The 10,330-nt window shown below is 50.3% G+C and overlaps 1 protein-coding gene across 1 annotated transcript; it reads left to right on the top strand.

Moving 5' to 3' along the window:
* The first annotated feature begins 5,938 nt into the window (after nucleotides 1-5,938).
* On the top strand, nucleotides 5,939-8,936 carry LOC141988462 (serine protease 27-like). The gene is made up of 6 exons (XM_074954258.1): nucleotides 5,939-5,996; nucleotides 6,435-6,461; nucleotides 6,665-6,827; nucleotides 7,011-7,282; nucleotides 7,812-7,981; nucleotides 8,673-8,936. The coding sequence occupies exons 1-6, from the start codon at nucleotides 5,939-5,941 to the stop codon at nucleotides 8,934-8,936; spliced, it is 954 nt and encodes a 317-aa protein (XP_074810359.1).
* The last annotated feature ends 1,394 nt before the right edge of the window (nucleotides 8,937-10,330 follow it).

The raw sequence follows: 10,330 nt of genomic DNA, 5'->3' as shown, positions 1-10,330 counted from the left end.
TTGGCAACAAGGGCACACTGCTGACTCATATCCAGCTTCTCGTCCACTTTAACCCCTTGGTCCTTTTCCGCAGAACTGCTGCCAAGCCATTCGGTCCCTAGTCTGTAGCGGTGCATTGGGTTCTTCCGTCCTAAGTGCAGGACTCTGCACTTGTCCTTGTTGAACCTCATCAGATTTCTTTTGGCCCAATCCTCCAATTTGTCTAGGTCCCTCTGTATCCTATCCCTACCCTCCACCATATCTACCACTCCTCCTAGTTTAGTATCATCCGCAAATTTGCTGAGAGTGCAATCCACACCATCCTCCAGATCATTTATGAAGATATTGAACAAAACCGGCCCCAGGACCGACCCTGGGGGCACTCCACTTGATACTGGCTGCCACCCAGACATGGAGCCATTGATCACTACCCGTTGAGCCCGACAATCCAGCCAACTTTCTACCCACCTTATAGTGCATTCATCCAGCCCATACTTCTTTAACTTGCTGACAAGAATACTGTGGGAGACCGTGTCAAAAGCTTTGCTAAAGTCAAGAAACAATACATCCACTGCTTTCCCTTCATCCACAGAACCAGTAATCTCATCATAGAAGGCGATTAGATTAGTCAGGCATGACCTTCCCTTGGTGAATCCATGCTGACTGTTCCTGATCACTTTCCTCTCGTGTAAGTGCTTCAGGATTGATTCCTTGAGGACCTGCTCCATGATTTTTCCAGGGACTGAGGTGAGGCTGACTGGCCTGTAGTTCCCAGGATCCTCCTTCTTCCCTTTTTTAAAGATGGGCACTACATTAGCCTTTTTCCAGTCGTCCGGGACTTCCCCCGATCGCCACGAGTTTTCAAAGATAATGGCCAATGGCTCTGCAATCACATCCGCCAACTCCTTTAGCACTCTCGGATGCAACGCATCCGGCCCCATGGACTTGTGCATGTCCAGCTTTTCTAAAAGTCCCTAACCACTTCTTTCTCTACAGAGGGCTGGCCACCTACTCTCCATGCTGTGTTGCCCAGCGCAGCAGTCTGGGAGCTGACCTTGTTCATGAGGACAGAGGCAAAAAAAGCATTGAGTACATTAGCTTTTTCCACATCCTCTGTCACTAGGTTGCCTTCCTCATTCAGTAAGGGGCCCACACTTTCCTTGACTTTCTTCTTGTTGCCAACATACCTGAAGAAAGCCTTCTTGTTACTCTTAACATCTCTTGCTAGCTGCAGCTCCAGGTGCGATTTGGCCCTCCTGATTTCACTCCTGCAAGCCTGAGCAACATTTTTATACTCTTCCCTGGTCATTTGTCCAATCTTCCACATCTTGTAAGCTTCTTTTTTGTGTTTAAGATCAGCAAGGATTTCACTGTTAAGCCAAGCTGGTCGCCTGCCATATTTACTATTCTTTCTACACATCGGGATGGTTTGTCCCTGTAACCTCAATAGGGATTCTTTGAAATACAGCCAGCTCTCCTGGACTCCTTTCCCCCTCATGTTATTCTCCCAGGGGATCCTGCCCATCAGTTCCCTGAGGGAGTCGAAGTCTGCTTTCCTGAAGTCCAGGGTCCGTATTCTGCTGCTTACCTTTCTTCCCTGTGTCAGGATCCTGAACTCGACCAACTCATGGTCACTGCCTCCCAGATTCCCATCCACTTTTGCTTCCCCTACTAATTCTTCCCGGGTTGTGAGCAGCAGGTCAAGAAAAGCTCTCCCCCTAGTTGGCTCCTCCAGCACTTGCACCAGGAAATTGTCCCCTACATTTTCCAAAAACTTCCTGGATTGTCTGTGCACCGCTGTATTGCTCTCCCAGCAGATATCAGGGTGATTAAAGTCTCCCATGAGAACCAGGGTGTGCGATCTAGTAGCTTCTGTGAGTTGCCGGAAGAAAGCCTCGTCCACCTCATCCCCCTGGTCCGGTGGTCTATAGCAGACTCCCACCATGACATCACTCTTGTTGCTCACACTTCTAAACTTAATCCAGAGACACTCAGGGTTTTCTGCAGTTTCATACTTGAGCTCTGAGCAGTCATACTGCTCCCTTACATACAGTGCAACTCCCCCACCTTTTCTGCCCTGCCTGTCCTTCCTGAACAATTTATAACCATCCATGACAGTACTCCCGTCATGTGAGTTATCCCACCAAGTCTCTGTTATTCCAATCACGTCATAATTCCTTGCCTTCACCAGGACCTCCAGTTCACCCTGCTTGTTTCCAAGGCTTTGTGCATTTGTATATAGGCACTTGAGATAACCTGCTGATCGCCCCTCATTCTCAGTATGAGGTAGGAGCCCTCCCCTCACAGACGTTCCTGCCTGTGCTTCCTCCCGGTATCCTGCTTGCCCACTTACCTCAGGGCTTTGGTCTCCTTCCCCTGGTGAACCTAGTTTAAAGCCCTCCTTACTAGGTTAGCCAGCCTGCTCGCAAAGATGCTCTTCCCTCTCTTCGTTAGGTGGAGCCCATCTCTGCCCAGTACTCCTCCTTCATGGAACACCATCCCATGGTCAAAGAATCCAAAACCTTCTCTCCGACACCACCTGCGTAGCCATTCGTTGACTTCCACAATTCGACGGTCCCTACCCTGGCCTTTTCCTTCCTGTCAGGAGAAGATCAGCCACTGGCAGCCCCACCGATCAACTCATCCGCCACCCCTACAGCACCTTGCACCCGCCAGCAGCCCCGCCAGTCAGCTCCTCTCCCTCCCAGCACTTCCCATGTGCCGTGGATCAGCTGGCCGGCGGCATGCAGGAGGTGCTGGGGGGAGCTGGAGGAGCAGGGGTGGGATGCACTCAGGGGAAGAGGCGGAGAGGGGTGGGAAGAGACGGGGCAGAGGTGGGGCCATGAGGGAAGGATCAGATGGGGGTGGGGTCTGGGGCAGAGCCAGGGTTCAGCACCGCCAGAGAAATGAAAAAGCCAGCACCTATGGAGAAGGGTGTATCTGCCCCCAGTTAAGTTAATAAGCTGTGATGTGCTTTTGTGTCTTTAAAGGAACAAACAAACCTTATGATTTCTCCAGGCTGGCCAGGAGAGGGCTGGACACTTCAGGGCACAGAGTGGGGGAAATTGAGGACTGGGATGTGTGTTGGGGTCACCCCTGCTGGTTGTAACTAAGGTTGGTGGAAGGCAGAGTGGGGTTGTGGGGCTGTAGAAGTTGTTTGCTTTTTTTTGAGAAAAAGTCTCTTTTTTTCATGGAAAACTGAGTGTTACAGTATCCACACATGAGGATAATTGTTTCTGTTCAAAGTGGCAGTGGGAGATTCCTTATCAAAAGATGTTTTACTAATCAAAGTAGAAATGAAAGAGTAAAGCCAACTCATTTTGGGAGGGGGTAGCATTGTGCCAGGTGCTGGACAGACTCTGGCCGAAAGTTCAGGGCCCCTGTTGTGAGAGGCGCTGCACAGACCCTAGCTGAGACCCGGGCCCCATTGTGTTGGGCACTGCGCAGACCCAGATGGGAGCACTTGCAATTTAAGTAGACAGAGGAAAGTTTTTTTGCTGAGCCTCTGAAGTCCCTTACATTCAACTGATTGGAACTGCTCTGTTTGAATGTTTCTCTCTCTGTCTGTAATACGGTAGCTTTTAAACACCACATCCAATCTGTCGTCATTTCTGGGAGGGGCGCTTTGTGCGCTGTTGATATCACAGAGCTAATTCTCTTCGGCAGAATGCAGTGAGTCATATGGAGATGGTGCCAGCATTCATTTAGCAATTCACGGGCACAGCCCTGCGGCAGTTAAAAGCAAAAATAACATCGTTATTTACCAGTGTTCACCCCAAGGCAAATTAAACAGCAAGAGGTGGCTTTTGGAGATGATGAGCTGCTACCTTCTCGGTATCGGCAATGTCCTGGGGAGCAGTAACAAAGAAAATGTGACCCAATTGGCCCAAAATGTTTCAGTAACGTTCTTTCTGTAAGAAGAGGAGGATGCTTTGAGTCAGGTCTATTCTTTGGGGCAATCCTGTTTGTTCACAAAGAATGCACACACAAAGCCCTGCTTCCTGAACTCAGTAGGGACAAACCACAGCACTTAGGTCTGTTGCTCAGAAATTCCTAAGGCTACAAATCCAGCTAGTCCTGTGCTGGAAGGAGCTCTGTCTCTTTCTCTTCATGCTGTCCATGGCTTCTCTCACTGTCATCTGACTCTTGCCTCTCAGACACAGTTTGCCCCTGCCTTTGCAACCAGACCCTCAGGTTCCACAGCTCCACTCAGGCTTCAGCATGTGGCTGGTTGCCTTGGGTGGTAGCTTCTACTGTGTCCAGCTCTCTCACTTCAAAAAGGAACTTATTTGCTTCTTCCATTCAGCCTGAATAAAAGAAGCTTAGAATACACATCGCTTAAACCAGGTCTGTTATTGTCTAGTTTTCATTTGATTTCATTTCCAATTCTTCTTTCTTTCTTTCTTTCTTTCTTTCTTTCTTTCTTTCTTTCTTTCTTTCTTTCTTTCTTTCTTTCTTTCTTTCTTTCTTTCTTTCTTTCTTTTATATTAACATTTAAAAAATAAATCTAGATAATTTTCAAAATAAAACTTGCTTAAAAGTGATAAGTCCAAATGTTTGGGTTTTTTGGAATATGTCAAAGAAACAATTCCACTTTTTAGAATTTTTTTTGGTTGAAACTATTTGGCAAATTTAATCTGAATTTGTGAATAGTTTTGGTAGACTCCAAACAGCATATTTCAGCAATTAAATTGTTTCTCGAAAAGATGTCACTCAGCTGTGCTTACTAGTACAAGAAATACACAGCTCTAGACAAAACAGCCAGCACACTGACATGCATCTCCCTGGCTCAGGTTCCTCACTGCTAGGGAGAGTCCTTTAGTTTTGGACAGAGCCCCCTGGAGTACCCCATATCCTTCACGCACAGTTCATAGCTTTTCTTCTAGATCATGGTGTTTTTCCCACTGAGCTAACTTTCTCTGACCTTGGCTGGTCCACAGTTAAACAGCAATCCCCTCCCAGCTATGAAAGCATGCTCAGCTCCTCCCCTCTCCTTCCCATCTCTTCCCTCCTTCTGCCTATAGTTTCCTACTTTTTGAGTCTTCCCTCCAGGTTATGTGTCCCTGTCCCAACACCTGGTTTCTTTGTTCTCCTATGGTTGATTGTCCTCTTCTCCTTCCTTGCACAGCAGGTGTATAGACAGATCCTGCCAGCCTCAACAAACCCAATTTCCAAGTTCTTTTGGCCTGAATGGGTAACCTTCTAGGGTCTAATGAGTGACCATTGTACCTAGTCTTGCTGACCCAGCTCTCCCCGTTAAGAAATGTTGTATCCCACACGGAGGCTCTCCACAACCCAATGATTCCACAATAATGACTTCACAGCATCAACTGGAATTTGCAAGACATACGGGACAGATCCCCCAAATCTGGAGTGATGCAAGGAGAAGTGCCACATGGTCCAAGCAACAGGGCAGATAATGTCACTCAGCCAGAACACCCATGATAACCCTAACTCCATGATACCCTTATCCCTAATCCCCATGATAACCTTTGCCCTACATGCCACAATAACCACAACTCAACCACAACCCCAAAGCCAGCATAATTTTTACTCCATGAGAACCGTCTCACTCTCCTGGGTACTATTTTTGGCTCTCTCTGCTTGGCACACTCAATTGGCAATAACATGGGGACGTGAAAATCACCGGAGGCCTGCATGCTGTGACCTGGGCCATCGCATGTTTTCGTTTGGTTTTCCAGGACGTCCATACTGGGGTGACACCAGGCAGAGCAGAATGAAAGCGGTCACAACCTGTTCGGCACGTTCAATTTAGTAGCACTTATTTCCTTGCTTGGGTTACCAGGAAATCAGTCCCCATTATTCTCTATAGATCCAGGGAGGGGCACACAGGTGTTCATAAAAACCTGACCCAGAACTTTTTTTCTCCGGTCGGGCTTTGGTCGGAGCAGTGGAGGCTGCTGTATTCAGACAAGACAGGTCTGGGGAAGGCTGAACCATGGGGCGTCTCTGCTCCCCACTGGCCCTAGCACTGCTGGCGATGACCCTATTGCAGGGTGAGTGTGGGGTGGGGATGTAGGGTCCAGCCCCTACCTCACAGGGGGAGGTGAGAGAGTACGGGTTGTGGGGGAGGGAATTGGGCCAGTGAATAACAGGGGGATCCAAGCCCTTGGCCCTTCATAGACCCCCCCCAGCCCATCTAGCCTGGATGGGAGCATTCAGTCCTGAGCTGCCCCACTCAGATCAATGGGGAGTGTTGATTGTTGAACCTACTGATGGTAAATCAAATAGGAACACGGCTATGAATTTTTGCTGGAGCTGAGGATGGCAGGGCTGTTATGGGGCAATGGGCGGAGCTTGGGAATTATGGGTGGAGCTACTGGAATTTATTCCCCTCCACACACCTTCCTGGGTTCCAGCAATGCCTGTGCATAAACCTCCACCCCTAACATGCACACATTTATATCTTTCCCTTCTCTTTCTTCACACCCTAGGTGCTCAAGGGAGTTGGAAACAGGCAGGTAAGACACTCACTTCAAAATGCCAGCCTTACCTGTCCTGGATTAGTACCATGAGAATGAGGCTGGGAGCCCGGACTCCTGGGTTCTATCCCTAGCTCTGGGAGGGAAGTGGGTTCCAGTGGATTAGAGCAGGGAGGGAGAGGGGCTGAAAGTCAGGTCTCCTGGTTCCTTGCTCATCCCATGTCAATGCTGTTCCCCTCCAGGGTGTGGCCAGCCCAGGATCTCAGGCCGAATTGTTGGGGGCGGGGACGCCCCAAGGGGCCGGTGGCCGTGGCAGGTCAGCATCCAGCACAATGGACACCACTTCTGTGGTGGGTCCCTCATCTCAGCCCAGTGGGTTGTCTCAGCAGCTCATTGCTTCCAATTGTGAGTAACTGGGGTGGGTAGGGACCGGTGCACAGACAGACGTCCTGCCTGGATCTGTGCCAGGCAAGCCACCCCATGTGGTGTTGCTGTGCGACGGGTCCCCAGCTTCCCCACCCCAGACCCTGCTGCATTTTTGGCCAAGTTTGCAAGCCATTTGATCATCCTTTTCTCCCCCAATCCCAGATCTGACCTTGTCTCTTCCTATCGTGTGAACCTGGGGGAGTACCAGCTCTCCTATCCCTCCCAGTGCCGGATCTCATCCCCTGTGAGCCAGATCTTTGTCCATCCCAAATACAACAGCACGTGGAAGTCTGCCGACATTGCCCTACTGCAGCTCAAAGAGCCAGTGCAATACACCAATGAAATCCTCCCTGTCTGCTTGCCAGGCCCCTCCGACTCCTTCCCTGACAACCACATGTGCTGGGTCACTGGTTGGGGGAGAATAGACTCTGAGGGTAAGACCATCCCCCAGGAGGAGGTACTGTACTATCACTCCACACTTGAAGCCCTGTGCTCCTGGAGCCCTGTGATTCCTGCAGCATCTTGCAATAATCCCTGCCCAGGTCTCTGCCGCCCCCTGCCAGCTGGCTACCCCCGATCGGCTGTATCCCTCACAGCCATCTGTGAGGCAACTGATCCACTAGGCTCAGTTGGGAACCTTCTGCTTTCGATACAGATGGTCCCTGGTTCAATTCTTTGCAGAGGAAACCCCCCTAGGGGCAGGGCTGCACAGACGGGGTTCTATGGTTGGGGGTCAGTGCAGGTCTGGTAGCTGGGTGGAGGTGGGGAATGGATGCAAGGGGGGTGGATATGGGTAGAGGGGATGGGGATTGTGATGTGGGGAGGAGATGGAGTGGGAGAGATGTCTGGAGGGGAGGAGAGTAGGTTGGGGAGGTAGCTGGTGACAGGAAATTGTCAGGCATGGGGGCGCATTGCGGAAGGCGATGGATCCAATACCCTGGTTCTCCCCCCCCCCCCCACCAGTCTCTCTCCCACCCCCCAGCACACTTCAGGAGGTTCAGGTTCAGCTGGTCGGCACTGCAGCCTGCAACGCCCTCTACAACATCGACCCAGATCCAAAGATCGGCAGGGACCCCGTCAAACCCGACATGATCTGCGCTGGCTACGCCGAAGGGCAGAGGGACTCCTGCCAGGTGAGAGAGGGCTCTGGGCCAGCCGGATGCAGGTGAGCCCCAGCGCAGCTCCCCATCGCCATCTAGGGCCTGCAGTGTGTAGAGCGGCTGCTGCAGCTGTGGAGTTCCACAATCTGGCTGCCTCCGAGCAGGCAGGAGCGGCTCCGGCTTTTAGATCCATGTGGACTCATGGTCCCATGTCTAGGCCCCAGCTCTTGGAGTCCTGTGATTAGGACAGAGCCCTGGCTTTTATTTTTATTTAAAGTAATAGTCGAGTCTTTGCAGATGGATTGAAAAGAGAGAGAATGTGGCTAGAAAGTAACCGTGGGCTCCCTGAGTCTGCAGAGAGTCTAAGCCAATTTCTCTGAGATGGGAAAATAGCCATGCATCTTTATGGAAGCTCTCTGCTTCCAGCCTCACTGCTCTGCTTCCAGCCCGTCCCGAGCAGGGTTCTCTGCATAGGGCAGGAGCAGAAGAACACAGCCACCCTTCCTGCTGTGAATGTATTAGGGATCCCACCTTTGCCACCAATGCATCCTTCAGAGAAAGGTGAGGGGAAGGTTCATAACGCTCCTTTCACTTCTCAAGTGGGTGTGGCAAAAATATGTGGGTGGGGCCACGGTATGGTCCATATGCCTAGAGCTCCAAGGGGCTGGGCTGTGGATACTTGGGGCCAGGGGCCTCACTAATCCCAATTTCTCTGCCCCTCTAGGGTGATTCTGGGGGGCCGCTGGCATGTGACCACAATGGGACCTGGCTCCTGATGGGGATCGTGAGTTGGGGGGATGGCTGTGGCAAGCCCACTCGTCCAGGTGTCTATGTCCAGACGGTGGCCTATGGCGAATGGATATGGGGGCACACTGGCTCAGGGAGCCAAGCCAGCACCATGGGAAACTGCAAATCCGAAACGAATGATGCCAGACCCTGCTTCAGCAGCTTCGTGCTTCTCTTCACCACTCTCCTGATGTCACTGTGACCCCCCGCTTCCATTGGGATGCCCCCCTTCTCTCCCTCCTCTGTTCACCCACTAGTGAAACCTTGCACTGTGTGGGGGGTTAAGATGCAGATAGGAGAGGACCTGAGAGTTACCAGCAATGCCCGCATGCCTGAGTCTGCAGAGAGCCTGAGCCAATTGCTCTGAGAAGGGGGAGCCACCCTGAGTGTGACTGACGCTGTTTCAGGTGGGATCTCTCAGGGATCTGTTTATGGCCCTACGCTAAGAATATAAGAACATAAGAATGGCCATACTAGGTCAGACCAGTGGTCCATCTAGCCTAGTTTCCTGTCTTCCAAGAGTGGCCAATGCCAGGTGCTTCAGAGGGAATGAACAGAATGGGGCAATTATCGAGTTATCCATCCCCTGTCGTCCACTCCCAGCATGTGGCAGTCAAAGGTTTAGGGGCTCCCAGAGCATAGGGCTGCACCCCTGACCACCTTGGCTTATAGCCAGTGTTGGACCAGTCCTCCATTAATTTATCTAATTCTTTTTGAACCCAGTTATACTTTTGGCATTCGCAACATTTCCTGGGAACGAGTTCCACAGGGTGACTGTGCATCATGTGAAGCACTTCCTTTTGTTTGTGTTAAACCTGCCGCCCATTAACTTCATCATGTGACCCTTAGTTCTTGTGTTTTGAGAAGGAGTAAATAACGCTTCCCCATTTACTGTCTCCACACCATTCATGATTTTATGGACCTCCATCATAACCCCCCTTGGTCGTCGCTTTTCCAAGCTGAAAAGACCCCATCTTTTTTATTTCTCCCCATAAGGAAACTGTTCCCTACCCATAATCATTTGTGTTGCCCTAGTCTGTTCCTTTCCAATCCTAGTAGATCTTTTTTGAGATGCGGTGACCAGAACTCCATACAGGATTCAAGGAGTGGGCGTACCGTGGACTTATACTGCAGCCTTTTACTGAGTGATGAATTTAGGGATATTTTATTACTCCACCATGGGTTCAGCTCTGGATGCTCCAGTTTCAGGATCAACAGAGTGAAATCTCCTCTGATGCTTTTCTCAAGTTTGGAGGCTCTAGGAGCACTCATCGTCCAAGGATAACGGCCATAGACACAATCCCAAGTACGAAGTCTTATCTGTACGACAAGTTTTATTAAAGCAATAAGTGAAGTTATTATGACCCAGGCATGTAGAAATCCTACCAAACCTGTGCAATAATTATAGCTATAGTCATACTCACATGCTCAAAGATGTTCTTGGGTGCGATGGACCTCTCACCAATTGATCAGCTGTAGAGGGATAGTTCCTGCTGGGGTTTTTCCTGTGGCTATTCCCATTGTTATCCCACCAGGGAACCCTTTATATATTCATAGAATCATAGAATCATAGGACTGGAAGGGACCTCGGGAGGT

Source organism: Natator depressus, chromosome 6 (genome assembly GCF_965152275.1).
Source record: "Natator depressus isolate rNatDep1 chromosome 6, rNatDep2.hap1, whole genome shotgun sequence".
NCBI classification, from domain to species: Eukaryota; Metazoa; Chordata; order Testudines; family Cheloniidae; genus Natator; species Natator depressus.
This window is presented reverse-complemented; position numbering and strand designations above follow the sequence as displayed.

Bases quoted from the DNA above. Each gene is read 5' to 3' on its own strand.
- LOC141988462 (XM_074954258.1), top strand. From the start codon at position 5,939: ATGGGGCGTCTCTGCTCCCCACTGGCCCTAGCACTGCTGGCGATGACC. The intron at 5,997-6,434 runs GTGAGTGTGGGG...TTCACACCCTAG, and splicing joins GGCGATGACCCTATTGCAGG to GTGCTCAAGGGAGTTGGAAA. The intron at 6,828-7,010 runs GTGAGTAACTGG...CCCCAATCCCAG, and splicing joins GCAGCTCATTGCTTCCAATT to ATCTGACCTTGTCTCTTCCT.